General features: G+C 42.4%; 1 protein-coding gene across 8 annotated transcripts; it reads right to left on the reverse strand.

Annotated features, from left to right (window-relative positions):
• Positions 1 to 234: 234 nt before the first annotated feature.
• Positions 235 to 24,040, reverse strand: LOC106746323 (contactin-associated protein-like 2). 8 transcript variants are annotated; one of them, XR_001374590.1, is made up of 30 exons: positions 23,592 to 24,040; positions 19,095 to 19,746; positions 15,967 to 16,298; positions 15,407 to 15,567; positions 15,224 to 15,327; positions 14,706 to 15,058; positions 14,456 to 14,624; positions 14,254 to 14,369; positions 13,787 to 13,893; positions 12,928 to 13,273; positions 12,467 to 12,744; positions 12,139 to 12,379; positions 11,823 to 12,053; positions 11,270 to 11,677; positions 10,965 to 11,168; positions 10,304 to 10,703; positions 9,971 to 10,218; positions 9,616 to 9,891; positions 9,345 to 9,544; positions 8,831 to 9,128; positions 8,116 to 8,266; positions 7,835 to 8,000; positions 7,582 to 7,735; positions 7,290 to 7,468; positions 6,335 to 6,776; positions 5,908 to 5,987; positions 5,235 to 5,441; positions 3,600 to 3,700; positions 2,220 to 2,277; positions 1,726 to 1,758 (listed from the first exon to the last, which is right to left on the reverse strand). XR_001374590.1 is itself a non-coding variant. In XM_014622833.1 (29 exons), the coding sequence occupies exons 3-29, from the start codon at positions 16,283 to 16,285 to the stop codon at positions 1,610 to 1,612; spliced, it is 6,045 nt and encodes a 2,014-aa protein (XP_014478319.1). In that variant the 5' UTR covers positions 16,286 to 16,298; positions 19,095 to 19,746; positions 23,592 to 24,040; the 3' UTR covers positions 235 to 1,609. The 8 variants fall into 8 exon arrangements, 7 of the variants coding, with proteins under 7 accessions (XP_014478319.1, XP_014478320.1, XP_014478317.1 ...); XM_014622833.1 differs by lacking the exon at positions 3,600 to 3,700 and having other exon boundaries at positions 235 to 1,758; XM_014622834.1 differs by lacking the exons at positions 1,726 to 1,758; positions 2,220 to 2,277 and having other exon boundaries at positions 2,976 to 3,700.
• Positions 24,041 to 25,519: the final 1,479 nt, after the last annotated feature.

Raw genomic sequence — 25,519 nt, forward strand, 5'->3', positions numbered from 1 at the left:
CGCGGGATAGAATTTCGTTCGCACGCGCATTCGGAATTCTCGCAAGTGTAATTCCGATTTTAACAATTATCTGTCGCTCTCCTGAGAATCTTTCATACACGTAGAAGTAGAAAATTACGCGACGACTGATGTGAGTATAGAACGACTATTTGAAAAAGAAAATAACGAATTATCTCATATACCAAAATTCAATACTCCATACGATCTTTTGCACCGCCATGATAAAAATCAAAATACATTTTCTCAATCTGTTTATCTTTGTACACATTCCTTCAAATGTTTCTTCTTCACCATATAATACATGACTTATTGAATATAACATTTTTGCTTGTCAATAGCTTCTTAGGAAGTCGGCTTTCGACGGCTTGGCCTTCAAATCAAATCCGTGATAAGACGGTCTGATCATTTCCATGACAAGGTAAGCACACACACACACACACACGCACATGCCGAGGTATTTCCGACAGTTTTTACTTCAAATGAGAAACAAGCTGTGTGTGCGAGTTTTGTTAGAAATCTTTATTCGTACGATTATTAAATATCGCACTCCTGTGTGCACAAGGCGCTTTCTTTCTTCATCGTAGCAATTAGCCTGTTTCTATTCTATCCTTGTATGTGCATTAAGACTGTTTGGTATGTTCATACTTATTTACAAATAGACTTCTTTTGTTCTTTCATAACAAAGGAAATAAGCTATGTACTATTGATGGTGTAAGTGAGAAGAGGTGTGTTTCTTAAATGTAGAGAAATCTGAATGTAAACGCACCCAGCAGCAATAATAAGCAGCATTGCATGTACAAGGCAGTCATACGTGATAACTCACAATACATATCTATCACGACGCTATACAAAGAATCGATTAAACCTTGACTAGGATAAGGAATAGGCGTCGTGACTTAGCTTGAAACTAACACTGTCCACACATTACTTAATAATCGTCCTGTTAATCTTGTTTGGGATTAGTGAAACTCTCCCAGAAGATGAGAAAACGGAAGTCATATATTTTTCAGGAACGTGAGAGATGTATGAACTTGAAGTTTTTATGATATAATATGAAGAGAGGGAATTTTAATTTACATGTACTTGCAAAGAAGTATTTTTACAAGAATCCTTATCAGACTGTATTGGGACGCTTGAGCACGACAGCTTCTTACAGGTCTATTGTTGCTAAAAAATATCGAGTCTGTCATAATTATTATTTATCTTGCTTGAGGTCATTATCACGCCTAAAGTCATCCTCATTAATAACTAGGATGCGTTGTCGCGGATGAAATTCGCCGATTACGATTACGTGAACATATTAACACGAGCCTTTCGAGAAACGGATGACTCTGTAATAATGAGAGATGAATTGAAACCGGAAAATTTCGAATGTGTTAAGTGCAAAGAGACGTATTAAATAAACGTCTCTTCTCATCTCTTTTTAAAGATGTATCCCTCTAATATTAAATAAATGAATCTGTTGTGGTACATGTAAAATATCCTGAGTGAAATTTATCGATTTGGCATTCAACACTTCGAGACTTTTCGTTCTCAATCGGGAAATGCGACTCGTTGTCCCCGAGGACTTTTGCGCGGTCCCTCTGAGCAAAGTGCGAACGATTCACGATCAATCCAGCGACAGCACCGATTCGATAGAGGATCTATTCCTCGGCGGTAATCTCGGACCACCGAGATAGCTCAGAGGATTGCCGAACGTTCGTTGGCCATTCGGCAGAAAGATGGGAAACAGGTTGAAGATCATCGGCTTGTCTCGTTCTAAAACAAAATAGTAATTAAGTATGTTTTAAGTTGAAATTGCGCATATTTGAAAGTTACAAAATCTTTGCGATCAAATTATAAATTTCAAATTAACATTCGTGTGACACGTTGTGGCGTAACCCAGTAAGCAAGTAACATTAAATCAATCTTTTGTAACATTGATTTGATGTGGAAACATTTTGGCATAACGCTTTAACATGAATGTTCTTAAACTGTTACTCGATAATATAGCATTCACTAAATATTAAAATCATCAGTGTGTAAATTTTAATGTTTGGATCAAATATTGTTAACGACGACGATGACATTAAGATCTACATATTTGAAAATGTAATAAAATAACACTAATAACGCTGTATTAATGATTTCTTGCTTACTTGGAAAATACATCAATAGAATTTCTTACGCCAAACAATCATAATGCTTCTTTTCGTTCATTCTGGCATCATATTACTGACCTAAGAAGAAGTTTCCTTGCGTCTTTGATTGTCGTCCAGTGTTTCCGTCCGCAAGCGTCTAAATAGAGTGACAGTGACAGGGATTATTTAAAAATTCCCAATCTCTCGCCGTAATTGGCGAGGCATTCAAAGCGAAACGGAAGATTCATTTTATATTCACTGGTTAGTAAGTATATGCGGCAAGCACGCTTAAACACTTCGCACAGGCTTGCTTTGTAAAATCAGGTTCTCTGGTGCAAAGCGTGCGTGTGACAACGATGTTGCTCGTGGCATCAACGATGTCCTCGTTGAATATTCTTAAGTCGATTAGATTAGATTAGCCCGGGAATGGTTGCGCCGCTTGTGCAACAATTCGCACCATTTACTTGCAGAATATTAATACGCGATGATATTTTAAATTTGTTTTAACTCTCTCTTATAAAGGGTCAGAAAGAAGAATATTTTAATCATTCTCGTTATAGGAATTCAATAAATTTCTCTCGATCAATGAAATATAGTAAATTATTACATGACAAATCATGCGCATGCCTTGACGGGGAAGAATGATTTGTCGCGCGAAAATATTCCACTCACATTAACAGTTTGCAAATCATATCTTTGAATATAAAGTACAGTCTATCAAATCGCCCGTGTCCATTCCCGGGTTAAGGTAAGAAGGTTTTATTATATGAAAGAAAGGCGGCGAACTTTTGCGAGAAGAAGCTTGGCAGCGTGGGAGAGGCGTGAGACGGTCACTTGCGATGCAACAAACATAAGTTGATGAAAAAAATCGTATATTTCCTCGGTCATTTCGTATAACATGCTATGTAAAATCTGTCTGGAGATTCATGGCTTAATGTCTAGGCGAGTAAGTCACTTCAGAAGAGAGTAACGTCGTCCCGCGGGATGCACCGTCGCGTGCAAAAAGTACATTCGAACACACCACGTATCGCCAGCTGTGCTATTCTGAATCGTAACGTAACGTAACGTTAAAAATATCAAATGATAATTGCCACAATTCAATTATAATAATCGTCCGAAATTGAAGCTTTGAAATGTACAATTATTATAATTAATACAAAATAATACGTAATTAATGTAATCTTCTCTGCGCATCGATAAGTCGTTTTATATTTAATTAATTATCAAACGTTTTGAGAAAATGCAGTGATACCGCATACAGTGCGTCTGATCGCGTTTGATTCATAATAGCATCGCCGTAAGCGATTTCTTGTTAATTGCCATTAATGCGTCCAACGCATCCGATGCATCATGCCGTAAATATAAATTGCATCCCGCGATTAGAGATCGTAAGAGAAACGAGAGGCTGCGGCGAGTCAAGATGCGATTCTTCTTCTTTTTTTTTTTGTCGAGCTTAATTATTATTTCAATAATCCGTACCTTTATAGTTCGATATCCGACATTTTCGTTTCATCGGGTTTTAAAATGGAGTCTAACGGTATAACGCTCTCGTCGATACTCGTCTTAGACCAATTCCTGTGCTGAAAGTATGGTGCGTCTCGTATTAACGACCGGATCGCGCCGACATTCGCCGAGTGATTCGATTTTTCTAAATGCTTCGTGAATTTTTCCGCATAACTATTACCTTGATCGCCACCAAAAAGCGCATAAACGCCACACTTGTTTTGTACAATTGCACGAAGCAGCGAAATCAAACTGAACAAACTCGCAGATGCACACACGGAACGAACCGTACATTGCGTATTGAATGTATAAATTTTGCACGTCTCAATATATGAAATTCATATATTTTGTGGTATAATTTTACAATTGCGGATGATTGAACGGTGCGTTCGCGGTGTACACCGGCGGCGATTGATAACATAAATATATGCAGTGATTTTGTTTTAAATGTGTCGATTGCGTGTAGTACCAACGGTGTCGTAAAAAATATACAGACGAAGTCTGTAGTGAATCGACGTGTCTCTTGCGGATATACGTGGCTTGTCTCGAAAATACGACTTTGCGCGATCCTATCTCGAAATGCTCGTTGTAAATTTACGATGCATTACTTTTGTCGTTGCCGTGATTACGACGAATACTAAGTACTATTATAGGCACTCTAGAGTCTTAAAATAACATTCTGCTTGAGCTAAATACGTGCGGCTTTACTTAAAACTAATCAATACTGGAGTATATTAGCGATGTGCTTCGTAATGAGATAAACAGGTGCTGCTCGATTACTTGCTAATTTTAGTCAAGTACATTGTTCTAACGTTTTCCTCTCCCTCTGAAGACGGCTACTGTGTGAGCCAAAACGTGCCGAATAAGAATTTATACAATTAAATACGTAAAAAGAACGCGGCAGATGAGATTGATGCTACGGTTTCGCGCGAGTTTTGAGTCATTAGAAATATGGAACGCGCCAATATTCTGCTTTCTAACGACGAATTGTATTAAACGACTACAGAATGTACTTTTTATACTAAACAGATGCCCAATTCGCCCAATTTCTAAGCTTAAATGAAACATTCAGTCGCTTGCGGCTTTCAGCAGCTGTTCATAAGCTGTTCCGTAATCTCATCATACTTTAGATATAACGGAATGACTGCGTCATATTTTCTTCTAAAATTTAAGTGTGCGCGTATAATGATTGTCATTTCAACACGATCGCCTCCCGTCCCGATATTTACATGATACAAACGAGCGACCACTTTGAGCGATTATTGTCGTCAGTCGATCTTAGCCTAAGATCTCGAGAGTGGTACACGACGCCGATGTGGCGTCTGTGCTTCGCGAATTAATTCACTTCGTCAGCAGTCGCTGGTCGATCAACCTCGCAGTGACTTTCTCGGGCTGAGCGGTTATTCCGTGTGACTTTCTAAACTTCATCGGCGCGCTCAGATCGAGACTCATCGGTCTTTTCGGTGCGATGTTATTTGTTCTGGATATTATACGCTCGGTTCTGATTTCGTTAAGACCCGTCACGGAGAAGTTCGTCTCGAGAAGGCCCTGCGAGTTGACCGGATCCACCAGCTCGTCGGTCAAGGAAGCTCTCCTTGCTGCGTTTCTTACCGGCCTAACGAGAAGCTCGCCATTTTGATCGCTGCTCTCGTCTTCCTCCTCCTCCTCCTCCTGCTGTTGTTGCGGTTGATCCTTGAGTTCATCCATCTCAAGTCCTGGCTCCGGCTGTTCCTGTCCCGTCTCCTCTTCCTCCTCTTCTTCCTCGTCTTCCTCCTCGCGCTCTTCCAGCTCTGGTTCCTCTCTCAGATCTTCCATCGACTGTGGGGGAGAGGGGGAAGGGGGCGGAGATAGAATGAGTGACGGCTTCTTGGATTTCGACAACATTCTAAATATTGTGCTATGTTTGTTTGTTAGCATAGCAAAAAAGCGCGGTTTAGTAAGGATGTGAAAATTGTATTTAAACTCAAAACGACAATGAAAGTCTGAGAGAAAGACTGTCGATCGGATCAGATGCTTGTATTTTTCCGTAAAGCAGTATGTCGGTGCACTGGTGAGAAATTCTGAAGTCAGACAAAGCAAAATGGAAATAGTTCAAAGAATGAGCGATTCGATCGTTTTCACACGGTGTGTACTCGGTAAGTCCATAAAAATGCATCACATAATGCGCGAATCACGAATATCTGTAACATATGAAACGAAATCGGACAGTGCATGCAAAAGCTTCTTCGCAAGCTTGACAAAGCTCAACGTGCATTTTTTTACGAAAAAAAGAAAAAATCTTTACGAATGGATTCAGTTTCGCAGGTTTAGTGACGATGCCTGTATTTACCCCTAGGAGCTCCTTTTTCTCTGGCTCTTCGTCTGCTGCAATGCACACAAAGTTACATAACTTAAGTTAATTCCGCGATGCACAGCAATGGCTTCTAAGAAAAACAATCTACATGTAGAGATTTTCATTTATCTTTCATTTTGTAGAACGCTGTTTCTATTTTTAACATGTTCTACGCAACACGCTGACATAATTTCAAAAGTTAGAATAGAGAAGAAGAGTTAGTTAGACTAATCCTTTACTGTACGATTTGCATGAGAAATAAGCTGTTACAATGTTTCATGAAAATCTAACGGTAAATTTCTCCTGTTCCATTGTACTAATTTTTCTTCATTTCCCTACATACCGGTGGAAGATAGGAGAGTATCACAATTTAGAGTACCTTTTATGTGAACTTTTTTATCGTTCATTAAGTCTTTTGGCTGGTCCGTATTCGGCAGTGGCTTGTATTCCTTCGCGCTGGGCACTTTCACATGGGTGCCATTCGGCCTCTTGTCGTCGTCCATTACGTTCTTGAAGCCGACCGTCTTCACACCGGGGGCGGCCACCAAGGAATCTGTGTATTGCGGTTGCCATCGTTGCGAAACGGAAGCGACCGCAGTGGTCGGTGGTGTTCCCGAAACCGCGGTGCGACGTCGTTGACGGTCCTTACGCGCGCTTCGCCATACCTCGTAAATGCAGCCGATCACCGCGGCCACGAAGACGCAACATAGGGCTATAAAGATATAGGTTCCCGCACCCTGCTCCTCTTGAGTGGCGCCTGAATATTGCGATTTGTACAAAGTCCTTTCCGGTGGATCCTCCACCCATGCTCGATCGCGACCCTGTAATAAATATTAATTCAATAAATCAAAATACAAATTCGTTAACGTAATATAAATATTACGTTAACGAATTTGATGTATATCCTTTGTCTTTCTTGTTTGTTCGACATTAATACTATCGAAAGAAATTCTCTTACGACGACTTCAAGGTTTGGTCACGTAATTTATTTATTTATGTACGTAGAAAAGTACAATGATTTCATATTTCAAAGAATATAAATTTCAAAGCACAACAATTTATTTCGAAGTTAGTGAACTAAGAGGGAAAATAATATACCTGTTCTTGAAATTCTTATCGAAGCTTTGTAATCAACAATTTAACAATTTATCATAATTTAAAAATTTGCGATTATTACAGATCGGTAGGAATATGCGTTTTTTTCTTATTTTTTTTTTCTTATAAAGAAATTCATTATGAGACAAAAGATATAGTCGATGAAGAGTTACACAACATAAAATCGATCGCTTTTTGATATCAGACATCAGTTCTCAGATGTGAACTGAGTTTCTTACCACACTGTCGTTCCTAGACGTTTCGGGGCCACGTGGTTGAGCATGAAAGACTGCGCATTGGGCACTCCTAACGCCGGCGGGTATTGTCGCCCTGACTGTTTCACTGCCCTGTTTCGTAAAGAGCATGTATTCCTCCAGTGGCTTCATACCGGCGCCTCCATTGATCGATATCACCACGTCTGCGAGGTAATCGTAAATTGAAATTCGTTTTAACAGACGTTTTACCAGACGCCTATGGACGCCGATAAATTTAACCGTACGAGGGATAAGCGATTTTTTAGTAAGTACTTACTGCTGAGGCAGCCGGTATATCCTTTGTAGGCGCTGAATCGCGGATCGGTGGTGTTCAATCCGCCCAGTTGGATCTCCGTAGCACCCGGAGTTTCGTCCTCGTCTCCTAAGCTTAGTATTGGTATCGGCAGCAACTGTACAGGTTCACGGTCGATCTGAAATTATACGAAATTTATTATTATTTAGAGTGACTTACAACATGTAGAGAGAGAGAGAGAGAGGGAGAGGTCGAAGTAAAGCGAGTCGCGACAAACCAAGAGAGTCGATGTATTATTATCGCGATCGTAGTAGACGCTGTGACGTGCACCGTTGAGGAAGTTTCGATCGTTGAGACGCACTCCGTAAGCCGAGCCCTCCCGGTCCTCCTCGAAGATGAGCTGCCCCTCAGATGTCAAGGCCACCAATAAGTAGTAGCTCCTTCTGGAAAAAAGTTCCTCGAAAGACATCCAGGACTCCAGGCGTCGGTGACAGGTGACAGTGTGTCGGATTAGGTCGAGCGCGAGGATTAAGGAAAATATTAAGATTGATGCTTTACTTGTTGTCGGTCTGTACCAGCAGCAACGCGGTAGTTCGTTGTCGTAGCTCGTTCGTCGAGAACGCCAGCTGAACTTTCACCTGGTTTATCTCGCCCTCCAACTCGAACTCTCGCTGAAGAACGCTCTCTCCGCTAAAGTCCGCACCCTTTTCTGCGACAAATAGTTTTTACGTTAGATTTTTCGAGGAAACTTTCACATTACTGTGAAACGAATTATCTGTAGGAGAAAAATTGAACTAGAAATTATTAATACGAGAGCTAATTGTGAAAATGTTCACTTCCGAATATCCGCATCTGCGAATTTTTTTGTAATTCTTGGACTTTGCACGGTAAAAACATTTTGTCGAAATCGGTCCTTGTTAAAATTCTTGTATTAAGTTTTTAACATACCCGTGTGTTAATTTAATATATTGTGTTATCTCAATATTTTGTGTTGAGTCGATATTAAACACGCGTAAGTGTTAAAATATCACATTTTAAAAATTAACATGTTACAGATGTTAATTTTGTGTTAATTTTTTATACAATATTTATTTAATATTTCTTAACATTCGCCTTATTTTAATTAATATAAAAAAAGTTTGGGACATGTGAAATGTGTTAAATTTAACACAAAATTTCTTACTGTTTAGGAACCTTAGATCATAATGAACTTTCTTGGTTTAGATTCAGTTCAGTTTGCAGCGTATCTTTTAACTCATAACGAACAACTCACCATCGGCGCAATATTCACCGAAGTAGGACGTCAGCTCGCAATTGCAGGAGGATTCTTGTCTGCCGAAGTCCTCCGTGCAGATTCCCAAATTTTTGCAGGGCATCGCGTCGCACTTCATCTGGCAATTCGGCAAAACGCCTTTGCTGCCTTCGTGATTCGCTTCACTGGCTAAGCTCGGTAGGTCGACGAGATATTCGCGTATCATAAGTCCCCGCAGGCAGCCGACGTAACCTTGGATTAAGGCGCCTTCTTTCCCAACTCTTAGTAAATTGTCAGGATCGAATCCTCCTAAATTTACCTGCAACAGAAAACACCGTCATGCTTGAGAGAGAATGTAAAATTACAATATACTAGATACTATACGAGATTTTTAATTATTTTTCCGACAAATTATTGTACTGTATCTCTATTAGTTAATGTACATTTAAATTTTCGTCTTTAGACATTTCAAATATTTGTTTCCTGCCTTGGGATTTCAATTTAAAGAATGAATACTTTCCGCTCGGGAATGTACCTGAAAATAATCAGTCGGTGGTGCCGGCGGTCGTTGCGGTGCCAAAACCTCTTTCTCCGGATTGATCCACGGTTTGTTCGAATACGTGTCGAGAAGTACAGGCGTCGCGTTCAGTGTGACGTTATATTCGTTAACGTGTAGCGTGGTCCAGTTGTCGCCCCGAATGATAGCGATCTGCACCGAGATCCCCGTGTTGACATCTGAGGAGAACGATTTATCTAAATTCTAATTCGCACATCGCGCGCACTCGAATGAATATGTATCGACATACTTGGATTCTCCACGGTGATATTCTTGATCTCGTTGCCGGCGTTGAAGAGGTACACGATATTGGTGCCGTTCGAAATATAGAGGTGCACGAAGTTGTTCAGATGATCGTTCGCGTAGAGTATCAGGGAATGCGTGTCGTAAGTTCTCAAGTTGATCAGGATATTCTCCAGCAGCATGCTCTTCAGCAGTATCTTCTCCTCGAGGTCATCCGTTCCGAAGTAATTCTTTTTCAGAAACGCTCCGGGCGAAGTGAACGTCAGAGCCTTATTGTTGATGTCTAAACTCGCGAATCAAGATTAATTGTTGTCGACCGGTTGTCGTGCGCAAAATTAACAACACGAGATTATTGATTTTACTTGTCTCGCAATAAGTGCCTAAGTGCGCCCACTGATTCTCGCACACGCATTCAAAGTTGCTCCACAACTCGACGCACCTGGCGCCGTTCTGACACTTGTTGGGTTGACACGAAGGCTTGCAATCCTTGATGATTTCCGACAGATGTACCGACATGTAACTGTGAATATCTAATATCTCTCCGTTGACAACGAGACCGCGAAAGCAACCGATGAGGCCTTGTCGGACGGAGGAGGTCTTCAGGTGCTCACTAAAAATGTTGAAGATCATTGTCCGTTTTAAGTGATAAATTCATCGCTCGAAAATCATTCGCTCGATCGACACGAGTCACTCACGCGGTAGCGCCACCGATGAACATGGATCCTTCAAAGGGCCCAAATTCCTCCTCGGACAACAGGTCCACCATCTGGAAGTCGGTGTTGATCATGAATCGTACGTGATAGTCGTTGTAATCGATCCAGATCTTCTGCCACTCGCCGTTGTTGAGCTTGCGCCGGCTCTTTACCTCCAGTTCGCGAATGGTGCCGGTGTTCAGGGTGAAATTGAAAGTCAACCGATATTCGGACGTCAACGCGACCATGAAGGAAGGATAGTTGTTCCGAATAGGTGGCTGGTATAGGAGAATAGCCTTTTCACCCGTCGTTCGGAAGCTGAAGGCTATATCACCCTTTCTCCAGCCCGGCACTTCGATGTACGATTGCGACGTCGTGAATGTTACCACGTACTTCTGTGTGTCTGGAAATCATCATTAATTGATCTTATAAATTTGTCGTTACCTCGAGAAATTGTAGTGGAAAGGCGCACATTCGAAAAAATCGTGCTCACGATTGTTTATATAAAATGGTTACTTGTCGTACAAACGGTGCATCTAAAAAGTCTTATTATCTTCCTATAATCGCGCAAAGGAAAGTCGCGCTAATTGTGTTAATAAGTATCAATTAGAGTATCACTCATTATAAGCGGCGTAGTTATTCTTTTTTTTTTTTGTACACGTACTTGTTTCGACGCACTCCAGTGGACCTAAGGTGATACGTCCGCGAGCGTCTTCCTCGAGATCTCTCTGTTGCAAGAACACCATCCCGGTGATGCCCAAGGAGTCGGGTGTCTCGTAGTATCCTTCGTCCGACAGCCATTTCCCCGCATTTCCGGTGGACACGTCGCAGTTACAGCTCAAGTTGGGGCTCACGCATGTTCTGTTCACTAAAGCGAAATTAATAAATAACATCCTCTCTGAAGGAACCTCCGGTTCGCGAATCTTTCTAAGGGTTTCATATCATGAATTCATTTGGAAGGGGACTTACTTCCGCATGGGCAGGATCCACGATTGACATTTCCGATGTAATCGACGGTGGTGCCCTTCGATCCTAGGAACCACGTGGCGCTGTGCAGCTCCAAGGGTGCCTTGTAACAATCGTACTTCACGTACTGACTACAATAGAGCGAATGTGAGATGAGCTCCTGAAGCATCTCCGCGGTGAACTGCCTGTACTTGATGCTGAAAGAGAAGTCGCTCTCGATGATGGATCTGACGTCCACTTGGGAGGGCAAATTGTGCTCGACGATCGTTTTAGTCGAGTCCTCGATTGACTGGAACTCGCATTTCACCAGAGCAGGTGGGAATCGACCGTTCCCGTCGATGTCGATTATGTAAACATCGTCCTGCGTGAATCCCAGGAGAGCCAGCTCCTCGCAGGTTTTCCTGTATTCCGCTGCAAGAATAGGTAGGATTAATGTGTAATATTCAAATGTCGCGATGATATAGAAATTTGATAGAAATAACGTTTTCAATATGTTCTTCATTATTTAAATTTCTCCTTCGTATATGAGTAATATCATAACATCGTTGTTAATTACCAAAGTGGCAATTCTTCCCTATGTATCCAGTATCCGTGCAGTCGCATGTAATTCTGTCTTCCTTGACCGAACATTTACCGCCGTGTTCGCAAGTGTTCGGCCTTTTGCACGGGTCCACGAACTGACAGTTATCCAAAGCGACTTCTCCGATCACTCTCTGGGTGTTGATCACGTACCTAGGTTCGATTCTTTGGTCGTTCACTCGTATCTCACGCATGCATCCCACCAAACCTGAAAAGCAGAGAGGAAAGAAATCTTTCTTATTTCGCATTTTCTTGTTTTCTTTTTATAACTTTTAAGGAAGCCTTCAACTTACCAGCGTTACTTTTGCCACTTCCTATGATGACTTTGTCGCCCAGCTCGAACGTCAGATCGAAGAGTTTGCTCTGTTTATTCCTGTAATCTACTAGGATACTGAGCTCGCCCTTCGTGTAATTAAGTTCCACCGCGTGCCAGGAAGTGTTGTAGGGCGGAAATTTCACTGCCGCTGACACCGTGATATTCTCCGTCACGTCCGGCAGTAAGTGGAAGCGGATTTCGTCGTTCACTTGACGTAGCTTGACGAGAGCAAAGTACGCGAGTTATCAAGTGGCCGAAAAATACCGTAAAATACAAAAAAAAAATGATAGCGCGATGAATATCACCTCCCAATAGCCAAGTCCGCGATTGCTCTTTACTTCTCCCGAGGCGACGACCGCGATCGGTTTCGAGCTCTTGAAGTCGAAATTCAGTTTCAGCGAGTCGGTTTTTTCGACAGGCCACCAGATGTGACTTCCCGCGAAGGGATATGTGATCGGGATGACTTCCACGTCGGCTTCGTAATATTCGGGCTCCAATACGCCGATGTAGTGCACCATTGGATTGAAACGCTTCAGTTCGTATATAATTGATTTGTCGTTGAAAAATACGTACTTTAAGGATCCTGAAAAAAAAAAAAATCATATCAATTGAACGATAGAATTTTGTCTCAATCGAATATTGTTACAATTTTATTAATTTATTTATTTATTTACACGTGAATCATCTCTTTGGCATAAAACTTTATATATAATTGGGAAAAATTGTTGGTGTCACAATCGAGTAGAGAGTTTTCTCTCGCACGAACCCGCGAAGTTATTGTGTGACAAAAGACCCTTCTTCTTGTGGAGTTCCGGGCCACCGCCGATGTATATCTCGGGATCGATGATCATATTATAATTTTCTCCCGGCACTTCTAGCACCTTCACCTCCTCGTCCAAACTGACGAAGACGAGAGACCCATTGTGGAAAATGGTCAAGTTATTCCAATGGTCGGACGTGACGTAGTCACCCAACATAGTAGAGATCTTCGAGTTATGTCCGAAATCGAGCTCCACGTAAACCGATCCGTTTATGATCGAAGCTGCGACGTAATGCGGCGTACCGTCGATCTCGCCAGAGGCGTAAAACAGCGCCGAATCGTCCCATTTCGTCTGAAAGCAAATTCGTCGTTTGACGAGCGTTAAAAATAAAGCGGTTCCTCGAAAGACAGCATTTTAGTTTTTACACGGATCTCCCGAAAAGCGGAAGATAAATTTGCAACTTGACAAATTGCAATTTAGGATCTCGTTAACGAGAACATTTTCTAAACGGTTATTTTTGTCTATAAAAAATATAATTATGATTTATAGTCTTAAATTTTAATATATCGTAACATTCACGGTGATTCACGGTAATTCAGCGCGCGACGAATTTCATTGTGCTTGCACAATAGTCCGCTGCGACATAATTCGAGAGGTAGAACTCCCGATACTCTCCCGACGAATTTCCACATTGTCGTCATAGAAATTGGTCGATAGGTATAAGCAGCTGCTCGTAAGGGCACAAAGTGCGTCCCCACCCCTCCCAACTTTACCAAAGAGATGCGTCTCAGGCATAATGAATCAATGGGCCTATACAACAACAGCGAAAGAAACGCCGGTCCCGTTAGAATGGTGGTCAAATACCTTAAAAGCGAGGCTGATCCTGTTGACAGACGAGTGAACACGATCCTTCCAATCGTACACACGGAAGGACACATACGAGGAACCTCTTAGTGTCAGTATCGTCGCGGCTGAAAAATGATTTTATATTACGAGCTCTATTAATAAGATTTAGGAATGTCCGAATGCTTTTAGGCACGTGTGAGAGCTTTATCTTTTTACCGCTAGGCTAATGCATCTCTATGTTTAGTGCATTTCTGTTGTTTCTATTCAATCGCATTCCTCTGATAACGGTTTCTCAAAGGAATTCTTGGTGACAAAACTTTTTCTGAATATCTTTTTTAATGCTGAAATCCTATTTAATATTGGCAGTTAATAAATTCGATTTTAAATTCTGGGAAAATATCACACTTCTAAATTAGACAAATGAGTTGACTTAAAAAAAATTTTAATTTTAATAAAAAAAATTAATATTAAACCTAATTACGTACTGTACACATCGCAACGTTCACCCTCGTATTTCGTCCCAAAGCAGTCGCATGTTAGGCTATTGTAATGATTCACACATTGATTTGGGACGAAGCATAAGTTCTCCCGTGTCCTGCATCTACAAATTTAGGTTTAGCATAGAATTAAATATTCCGTTTGCATCACCGATTGATTTCTTCACTCGGATTTCTTTGAAAGACTTACTTATCGATACAGCCTTCTTTAACGTTCTCGTGTTTGGTCGCGATTAACGGTCGAATGGGCAACAGGTCGCTGGCGGATTTTCCGGAACTCAGAACCATATCCCTGATGCAGCCGACGAAGGACTCTATTATGTACTTCACCCCGTGTAATCGTTCTTCGGAGCTCAGTCCTATAAGAGAGAGAGAGAGAGAGAAAGAAAAATAAAAATGGTAAGAAATCTCTGAAGACTTGAAAAAAATACTTCGCTCACCTCCGATTAGAACGACAGAGGCTAACTCTTCAGACACGCCGTAATTCACGACACGTTCCAAGACTTTCAAAGTAGTCTCGACTTGTTTATCATCGACTCTGGCGATTAACTTTGCTCCGTGCACGTCGATTCTCACAAGAACGCTGTGCCACTCGTCCCTATTGAGACCTTCACCGACCGTCAGGCTGGTCGACTGTTTACCGAACACGTGAACAACTTTTAGCTGACCTTTCTCCACTATCACGTACAGGGCGTAGGGGTCAAGACTTTCCGGACGATCTTTGACGCTGTGATAAACCAGCAAACCGTGCGGAAGTTTCGTACGAAACTTGAAAGATATTTCACGGCATAATCTGTTAAATGATATAAAACAACGTATATAATTGTACGTTATGGCATATGTGATAACATTTCCCATTAAAATATGAAAATATAACATCATTACTCATTAAATGAAAAAGATTAATATAAATTATGTAAATATTAATGTAGATAATTCAAAATTACGCTATGTTTACCTCAATTGAAAGGTTTTGATGCCAGGGCCATCGAGTTGGATGAAAGTATTGCTTTGCGCAAACATAAATGTCTTCTCGTGGCCTGACTCCATGAAAGTTAACTCCTTCGGTAGAAAGATATAGTAGAAATAATGTTTCTAGTTTGTGTAAAACACACGCACGTATTTATACAAGCGGTTTTACCTTTCCTCGTTTGTGCTTTGGTACCGGTGGCTTCGTCGGCTTGGGAGGTGTGAAAGTCGGCCGTGGTGTGCTGGAAGTCGTCGGGAGTGGAGTGCTGCTCGTCGTGGTGCTCGTTGTTACGAATACATTGCTCTTCGTCACGAGATGAGGCGGTAGTGTATCTAGGAACAGCCAACGAACATGTAATATTCTTCTCTTCCGTTAAGTATTATTAAAGTATAAGCTTTTCTATTAAATGTTTCGTAGTGGAAAACTGATTTAGCAGAAGTCGTTTTAGATATTAGATAGATATAAATCGCGAATAATTCATATATAAATATGCAGGGTGTTTCAGCATAACACCTACATATTTTAAGGGCCTAAACATGGGGACGTTAAAGAAATCGAAGAAATGATCATAAAAAATTTCCCTCCCGCGGTATTCTCCTTTCGAAACCGTTCAAATTGTACTCTAAACATTTCTCATAAACACAAAAGGAGATATTTCGATGTTCTCCTTATGCTAAAACTCCCTGTATATCAAAAGTTTGGTCGAATATTTTTTTTGTTTGATATCTTACGATCAGCACCGCCGATACAATAATGAAGGCACTCAGCTTCCGAGTTAAATCGATTCTCATTTCCGAGACATCCGCCGTAAGAGAACATTCGGCATTTCCCCTCGGCCTTGTTGAAGGTCCACTTGTGAACGTAGTGATTACAAGGTCCGGGTTCTGTCTTGACGAGACACCTGTCCGGCAAAGTTCTCTTGGTCGTGATGAAGACCTCCGTTTCCTCAACCATGTCCGTTTTCGGCGAATCTGTCCGATTTGCCGGAATCTTTGCGACTACGTTGAGTAAGACAAGGATCCCGAGGATCCTCTTGTCGCAGTGGGTCATTGTTCTTCATTCGCTGGAAGAGTAATTCAATTTTCACTGTAAACGAGATCAATCAGGTGTCTTTACTTAAATATAAAGATATAAATCTCCGCAGAAATGGAGGAATGTATTACAGATAACCCATCTATCGAAACTATGAAACAATATGAACTTTCGAAATGAGACTAGCCTCGAATTGTTCTGTATTATTTTCAGGCAAAACCGTTTTCTGTACGCGGTTGACGCCCAAGCGCGGCACCATCGATTTAATCGGTTACGGTAGGCCGATTAGGATCAGACGCTCTTTCATGCTCGAGGGCTGCCTCACCTCGAGCGCTTTTACGATTCAGGCCACGTGGACACCCACGCTCCTTTCCATAAAGCACACGAGATAACGTCCTTCCGGCGTGTCTCACTCGTTCGCGCGATACTCGGAACTTACCCCGACGACCCGCAGATGCATTTTTGCGATTGCAGCTGCCGTTTTCGGATTTACGACTTCCCCTCGCGATATCCAGCGGGCAGGTACGACCGGACTCGTATGAATGATGCAACAACATGTACATTCGATGCGGCCGAAGCCATCGTTCCGAGAGAGAAAGAGAGAGAGAGATATATATATATATATATACGATCTCCCATTTTTCTCGTCTCGAGGTATTTTCCGCTTACATCTAAACACTCGACGAAACCGATGTCAAGGCGTGTACCTTTGCGCTTTCAATGAGCTTCGTATACGCAACGCGATACAACGAACCGATATACGTGCTCGCTACAGTCGTTATCGGCGAGACGCTGACGGTCGCGCCATAACAACGATGCGTAATCCGACATCGGTCGTTTCTTCGAAGTATCGTAAGCTATTGCAATTATCTCTTTCACGAGATCAATTGAGTTTGATTTACGAAAGAAAAAACGACGCGTCGCGCTCGCCCGCCACGGATAATTGACCCTTACGCTCCCTGTCGGACGTCCGACTTCTCGGGAACGCACCTTCACGCGTCAACGGTGGAACGCTCTCCGTTCTCTCCGAAGCATGCGTTCGACCGAACCGGGCACGGCTTTTTGAACGTTCAAGTGAAGCATGACGACGGAGTTGCTTTATAAGTTAACGCATTTTGACGCGTCGCGTCTTCGGCGGGACGTCTCGCTTTAGTTTACACGCAAGTCCGTTCTGAACACTTGACGTAAGTCGTCGCGCCGGACTCGATGCAGTTACGACCTCAACGCTGCGTCGCGTCCGCCGCAAAATTAGACTCCTCCAATTTATCGGACCGGTAAATAGCGCACCTCCGACTCGAACTTGTACGTCCGTCGAAGCGAGACGCGAGACAGCGACCTTGGATGGATAACGCAGGAAGAGAATCTTTGCGGGAAATCGCGGAAAATCGCGACCAACCGCGCGTTCTTCATTCGTCGTATCTTGATCGTAACGTCCTCGTCACGACGACCAATGTCGAGTTTCTCTTTCTCTCTCTCTCTCTCACGGTGCCTGGCCGGGCCTCGCGCAACGCCCCAGTTAATTAGGAGACGAGTCTATCATACGTCATCTAAAATTTCACGCCGTCGCGAGGAATCTCGCGACCACGAAGACGTCAACACTGAATAGAACGCTCCGAACGCTTTTTTCGCACGATTCTCGCGCGATCTTTCTCTCGTAGAACATACGAGTGTCCGGGAATAATTTATTCCTGATGAAATATTAATCTGTCGTAACAAGATTTCGCTTCTTTAGGATCTGGCACGATACTTCATACAGGGTGCCTAACCGTGTTTACTTACACCAAATTATAAATGAAGACGGATAGAATGACCCTAATTCGTACTTATCAGAGATTTATGAGTCAGGTGCAACATCTTCCGGCGGTCCTGGTAATAACTAAAGCGCTGAATCGTAAAGAAAGACACAGTAGTGAATATTTCTTTGAAAAAATAGCATACAGTGTGTCCGACAATAAGTACAAGATCCATCATGTGCTTATAAATTAAATCGAACCAAAATGTCCCCTGCCATTTTTGCAGACAACTACATGAAATTTTGAATTATTAATTAAAGAAGACGAGTGATAGCGGCGCCTAAACACCCCATTCGTCAACCAACAGTCAAGGAGCGGCGGAGTAATTTCGTCCGTCACTGGCCGCCGATTGGCAAGCGGCTGAGGTGTCAGTCTTTATTAATTAATAACTCAGAATTTCACGTAATTGTCTGCAAAAGAAATAAATTAATGAATAAATAGAAATGCATAAAAAATGCATAAATAAAAATGCAAAATACATAAGTAAAATGATAAAAGACTTTTTTGTCCAGTCTGATCTACAAGCATACGACGCACCTACTACCAGACACACTTCATAATGTGTTACATTCTTCAGAAAAATGTGTACTTGTGTCTTTCTTTATGATTCAGCACTTTGGTCATCATCAGCACCGCTGCTGAAAGATGTTACACCTGACATGTCATAAATTTAAATCTAGGAAACGAATTAAGCTTCGTCTGTCTTCATTTACAATTAAAAGTAAAGCAAACGCGTTCTACTACGTTTACAATTTAAAGTAAAGCAAACGCGTTCTACGAGTTGGCATCGTGCTCAAAAGTGACGCGGTGAATGATCATGAATCGATTTCTTTGGCTTCGCTCGCTGACTTTCTATTTACTAGCCAAGATAATTCAATCTGCTCTGTCGATCCGTATAATCCCTGTAATCGTTCGGAAGAAAGAGAGAGGGGTTTTCAAGCGACGCGTAGACCGCGATTTCCCGACGACATCGGGGGGAGGGGAGGCATTTTAAACTCCAGCGAGCTCCGCGTCGAGCACACGAATCTGCGTACCTTTGCGCGTCGTGGTCCAGATGAGATCGCGGCTCGTACGCGGGGCAGGATGTGACGTCAGAAGGCCCCCGCCAAGCACCGTCCGACGGTGGCTGCGAGTCAATTGTCTTCTTTCACACTGACACACTGGCCAAATCCCCGCATCGACACACGTACCCGCGCGCGCGCGCACACCGACGCACTCGAGATTCGCGCGCGTCTCCTCCTCCTCTCCGTCCTCTTCCTCCTCCGGCTCTTGCTGCTGTTACTGCTGCTGTTGCTTGCAGCAAGTAGACACTAATTTATTAATGCCACTCCGACCACTGCTCTCCGTTACTCATCACGGTTTATTGACTTTCATTGCGATCTCGTCTCGCGCCACACTCTAACGTTTCTTCGCTCTTTTCCTCCCCATACGCCGCCGCAACCACTCGTTTCCTCTTTTTCTCTGTACCCGACTTACTCGCGAGCGCCGGCACGGTCGTCGATCATCCGCCGATCGATGCCTTCCGTCGTCTTCCGCGAAGTACTATTTCTTTCGGATGTCTCTTCCTAGGAGGTATCTTCCTAGAATTTTTTTCCGAGGCTGTTGCACGGGCGACGATAAAGGTGAATGTCTCCACGACGATGACTTCGGGAAGCGCCAGGGGAATCGTGAGCGATATTCCTGCACCTGTAGAAAACAAACATTGCGTTAGCTATGAAATGTGACAGACAATTGGCTATAGTTATGCAAGAAAAATCTAATTTACAAAATTTATGATTTTTGAGATTTTGTTACCAATGGGCGTAATCTATACATCTTTCTATATAAGACAAAAAGATCCCTTATCGGTGCTTAAAAGTAATTAAAAAACAGTTTCTATCTTGTACTAGTTGACTTCTTAAATGATTGTGAAGAATCTCAGTGCTATTTATACTTTTTAAATCATGCATTGCAATTTTCATCTTAATTTTTCTCGAAACGTTTTTCTTCGTTAGATCTTTCTTGCATAATTCACCAATTGTCAATGCTTTCATGAAAAAAGATATTCAACTTGATAAAATGACAATGAATTTTAAGGGAAAAAAATTTTACAACGATATGTTGTAGTGTGTGCGAAATGTGGGGATTGACGTGAAGTGCTCTAAATATATATATATTTTTTTTTTTTCCAGAATAGAATGTTCCCCCCTTCCTTCAGACTTTAATATTGAAGCTTCAAGATAACCATTACTCCGCATAGAAACTTTCACATAAACTATGAGGAGATATTAGTTAATAATAATATTTTCTCAACGTCTGATAATAATTTTAACGCGAGTGATGCTTTATCTATCTCCTTCTTCTGCTAGTAAAAGTTTCGCGAAATATCTCGTGCAGGAGTAAATGATCGGCCTTCCGAATGCGTAGGCTTACGTTGATGTACGAAAGGAAACTGGAAAACATATCCTTCCTGCCAAGAAATCAATTTTCTTGCTATACGTAAAATAGAAACACCAGCCATTTCTGATTCTTCCGACAACGGCGGATGGATATTTCTCGCTGATGACTTCTACGCGAGCCTTCCGGCGATTAGTGCCGCGAAAGCTTTTACGGGATGGTCTTAGGACGGCGCGTGCTTTCCGACGTGAGAAAGGGGTCGTTGAGTCGAATCGATGAGGTGTGTATTGCAGCAAATATATCCGTGTGTATGTATTTATAAAGGACGAATGACGGAACGCTTACGCGCCGGTCAGCGAGTCATCAGGTTTGTTCGATAATAGACCTGTTCGTTTTAGTCGAACTAGATTGCATTTTTCGCACTTGGAGAGAAAAAAGTATATAATCTAACGGTGAAGAGAAAAGGAAAGAAATTCCAGTACAACATCAGTTCAGTTGAAATGAATAGGCTTATTATCGTGGACGTTTCGTTGATAATTTGCGTCTCGAAGACTAGACGACGCTTTTTTGTCGCCCTGACGTGTCCAAGTGAAGTTTCCAAATCGAGCCTGCGAGCTCTGATGCGAGCTCCTTTTTCGTGCTCGAATCCGCGAGTTCTGTGCCTCGTACCAGACTTGGACGAAGAATTTTCATAGATACCTTTCCCTCCGCGCGTCTTTTGATACCAGCGACCTATCACGCTGTGCCGGAGGTCGTTTCTCTTTCGTCGCCGTGAGATCGATATATCGAACAAAACCCACGACCGGGTCGTCATAAATTGTCCGCGTTTTTGATTCAGAAGAGCGCGCTTGCGAAAAACACGAAGACAGCTCGTGCACGTGCAGCAGCTCGACGGGTTTTCATCGTTTCGCGATAAAAATTAACAAGGCCCGTACGAGCGCACGATTTAAGTGTAAATAAAAAATTCGTGTAAATAAAAAATGGATCGCGGCACGAAGGGACAATGACGATCACCTGTTAGATAATATATGGTCGGGCGAACAGTATAGTTAGTACAGTCAGACGCCTGCGAGGATAGACGTCGATCTATAGACTCTCTCTCGTTGAAAAGAATATTTCTGGTCGTATTGGTCACGCACGTATGCCAAGTGACTCATACCACGTGTCGAGCTTTGTCGTTCACGGGCTTTTGTACGCGGAAGGGTTTTTTCATTGTCGTCGGCGTTGTTTTGTGACGTGTGGTGTCGTTTAGGATAAAAGTAACAATTTGCATGACGGAAGTCGATCGTGTAATCACGAAACAAGCTACGGGGGAATCGTGGAAGGAATCGATTAATTGACGACGATAAGGTTGATGACTCAAGCACAGGACTCGTTGCCCCAAGAGATGCCTTTGTGTCCTTACAGAAAATTATCCGATGGAATATCTGATGGATCTCTTCGAATTGCGTTACGGAAGTGATTGGGCGGTTAAAAGCTTTAAGTCGGAGAATCAATCAACGTGAGGAGGATTATCGGTTTCCGTGGCACGTTAATCTTTATACCGTGTTTTGAGATTATCAACCTGAATCTGTGAAGAAAAGTTTTCCTCTTCTTTATGTTCTCCCCGTCCCAAATATTTCAGCGTGAATATATTGTCTCTTTGCGTCGAAAGAATTAGATTATTATTGAAGGGATTTGCACAACTACCAACGAAGAAAACTTGTAAATCGATACCAAGCAAAATTAAGAAATGAAAGAGTTCGATACGAAATTTTGAATGAATCTGGAAACTGCGTGGAAAATGCGTACGATGAAAAAAAAAGACTTAAAAGTTTATTTGTGAAATATAAGGTTTATTTCACAGAAACAAACGTTTTTTTTAATACGACGAAATAAAGTTTTTTTCTTAGCAAATCAACCAATTAATAAAAAAGCTTGGGTATACTTCAAACAAAACTATATATTCCGTCATCACAATCAATTATTTTTTTTCTAACCAATAAATATTGAAGAAAACGTCACAGAAAACATGTACTTCGCAAAATTTCAATTTCTTTATCTCACTGTACACCGAGAAACCCATTTTAGTTGACTCAAACAAAATTCTTGTATGGACATGGGCAAACAAATATTTTGGTTATGAGAACCAAAATTTGATTCTCCGGAACAAACCTTTTTCATTTTCGTTTCAGAGGACCAAACTTGCTTCTCACAATATGCTCATGTTCAAACAAGAATTTTGTTTGAGTCGACTAGATTGGTGTAATAATCGTGAGGAATTGATAGCACGACTTATTTCATCGAATTCCAGGCGGTTGTTTGAACGTGGAAGATCGATCTAGAGCGCATTTGACGGTTGTCATCGCAGACATGACATCTGCAAGGTAAGCCGTTATCAAGAGAGCGTCGTCACCTATGACGGAGCACTTGAAATTTATGTATGCGGGGTAAACATAGGTGAGCAGTTGTAACCAGATTCACGACAATAACGGAGCGCGACAATTAGCAACGGCGAGAGAAGCGCAAGCACCGATGTTTCGCCGGTACGGAAAGTGGTCACGGTAGTCTCGCATAAAGCGAGCTGCTTTTTAACGAACTGTAAAATTCCCTCGTTTCCGTTGATGAACGCGGCGCGTCTTTCGAGCTTTTCCACGCGGTGGGCCTTAACTGCTCCACGACGAGAACTTCATATTAGTTAAAGCCTCTTAAAAGCATGACGCTTTAATTGAAATAATGAATTCGTCTGATGTGTCCGGCGACAGTCGTGTACGAAGAACTTCGAAGACCTTTCTCTCTCTCTCTCTCTCTCTCTTTCTGACTTTTATTCGCAACATGTCACAAATTCGAATCGTAATACTAAACGTAATACTTTTTTAACCCTAAACTGCGGAACCGATGCTTTACCGCAGATTACTTGTAATTAAGGTCATCGTTTATTAGGTCGGAAGACACGAGGTAACCTGTATGCGCGAAAAACACTTTCGCTCTTGGCGAATTTCACGCGATGTACAACGCTTATGGCATTACACGCACACTCCCTTGTCACGTGAGAAGTCGGATGCAGTCTCGTAAACGCGCGAGAATGAGTTTGACGAACGCAATTCCGGGCTTGCGCGAGGCGATCGGATGACCTCGCGTTTAAGTCGTTAATTCATTGCATCGTTTGTTCTTACCTTATTCTGTCGGAAGTCGCCTCTTGTCGGAAGAGTCGGTCCAGCAGCTCCGTTCGTCCACGGTATCTTCAGCGGAAGTCTCACGCTGATGATCGATGCGGGATCATCGCGGAATGATCGATCAACGGGATAATCTTTGTGAACTCGCGCACACGCGGAAGACTCGCGTCTCTCACTATGGCGAAGAAGAAGCAAGCAGCACGTTCGGCTCCTGCTGTTCCTCCGGGCAACAGGAAGAGGCAATCCCACGGGAAGAACCGGTGTCTTCCGGTAGCGTTTCCGGCAGCAGACGTGGACGAACTGACGCGTCTCGATCGAGGATAGGGGGAGAGAGAGAGAGAGAGAGAGAAGATCCTCTCTTCTTTTCTCTCTCGGGCTCCCTCTTTTCGCGCGCTTCTGTCCTCCGCTTCTTAGCCGCGTGCGGCTCTTCAAGTACGCGGCGCGACGGAATCGCGCTCACGACTGGCACATTAAGTCACTCTCCCCGTGCCGTCGGTCGTGCTACCAGGCTTTTTCCTCCACCCACGTACACGCAGTCGCGTACCAATCGAGGGTGCCGCACCCCTGCACGATCCTATAAAAAACTGATGCCGTAACGCCCTTGTATACTCTCACAATATATAACTTGTGACGTACAATGTTAGATTTCTAGATAATTGTCGCGCGATGTTTTACAGATATTACAATCGATTAGTCACTTTACATACGCGTTTTGTGCATATTTATGTAGATTTTAATTTTTATCATAATCGAGACACACGATCAACATATCCCGGGGGGGAGGGGGGAGGGTTTGCCGTTTGAATAAATCGCATCGAGAGAAAGAGAGTGCGTCGATCTCTGAGAGCCGGTCACGCGAAGTGAGTGCGTGTACGTCGACTTCGGAGCGACGCGAGTCGAGAAATCAGAATTAATTAACTTGCACCGAGGAATCTCGGACTGGTGGAAGTCGCACGTACGTCGTGAGAGACGTGTTAGAAGTGTAATAAATAAAACTGACAACGAGATAATAGACAAATTGACCCTAAACACATCCGACTCGTTAGCCGAGCACCAGAAGGTCGGCTTTTGTTGTCGCGGTGGGACACGGCCGTACTTTCCACCGTTAACGTTCGAGGAAAAATGAAGACACGTTTCAAATTCCTCGCGAAAACGTAACGCGTTTTTCTCTGGAAAATTCGCTCGCGCTCAATCGTCGTAGTGCCGCTTTATTATTCAGCATCGCTCGGGATAATTTCCGACAACGGGGGTAAATACGAGGGTTGTCGACCCATCCATCGGATCCATTGCTCTCGGCGAGTGATCATTGCCGAGCACAATTTAACGTAGCCTTCCACGCTAGGACGAACGAGATTTGAGATAGGTACAATTACTTCTAAACCGGATAGACGTCTTTTATCCGCGAACTGGCGCGCGCTCGACCGTCGTCGCATTTTATTTTCCTCGCGAAACGCTCGCTTCTGCCCCGTACGCAGTGTAAAAACTTTATCGTCGATATTACGATATTGGTACAAATCAAATTGATCGATTCATATAAGAATATTCCTTGCATTCTTTTTTTAAATTTATACATCTGGTCGATTGAAATTGAGCTTAATGAGAATAAAGTTCATAAATGTGCGAATTTCATTTTCGATATTTTACATTTAAAGTGGATCTCGCAAGTTTCGAACTTATCTTAACTTTAATTCAGTGGGCGGGGGTATTTTTTTATCTACGGGTTGTTTTCTCGATTGATTTCGGCTTGATTATGCAATATAAAAGATTATATTTAACGGGAGACTAGATACAATTTATACTTGTTTTGTAAACAAGTATGTTGTAAATGTTTAAGCAAACATCTCAATAGAACATAAAGGCAAGAAAATTGATACAATAAAAGTAATCCCGGTACGTTTATCATAATGATAGATACGCGTATTGCTTAC

This window comes from Dinoponera quadriceps, unplaced genomic scaffold (assembly GCF_001313825.1).
Source record: "Dinoponera quadriceps isolate SergipeBrazil2010 unplaced genomic scaffold, ASM131382v1 scaffold566, whole genome shotgun sequence".
In the NCBI taxonomy this organism is placed as follows: Eukaryota; Metazoa; Arthropoda; class Insecta; order Hymenoptera; family Formicidae; genus Dinoponera; species Dinoponera quadriceps.

Excerpts from the sequence above, each read along its gene's own strand:
- LOC106746323 (XM_014622830.1), bottom strand. The coding sequence starts at position 16,285 with ATGACCCACTGCGACAAGAGGATCCTCGGGATCCTTGTCTTACTCAAC. Across the intron at positions 15,568-15,966 it reads TTGTATCGGCGGTGCTGATC|ATACACTACCGCCTCATCTC; the intron begins GTAAGATATCAA and ends GGCTGTTCCTAG. Across the intron at positions 14,625-14,705 it reads CTCTGTCGTTCTAATCGGAG|GACTGAGCTCCGAAGAACGA; the intron begins GTGAGCGAAGTA and ends TCTCTCTTATAG.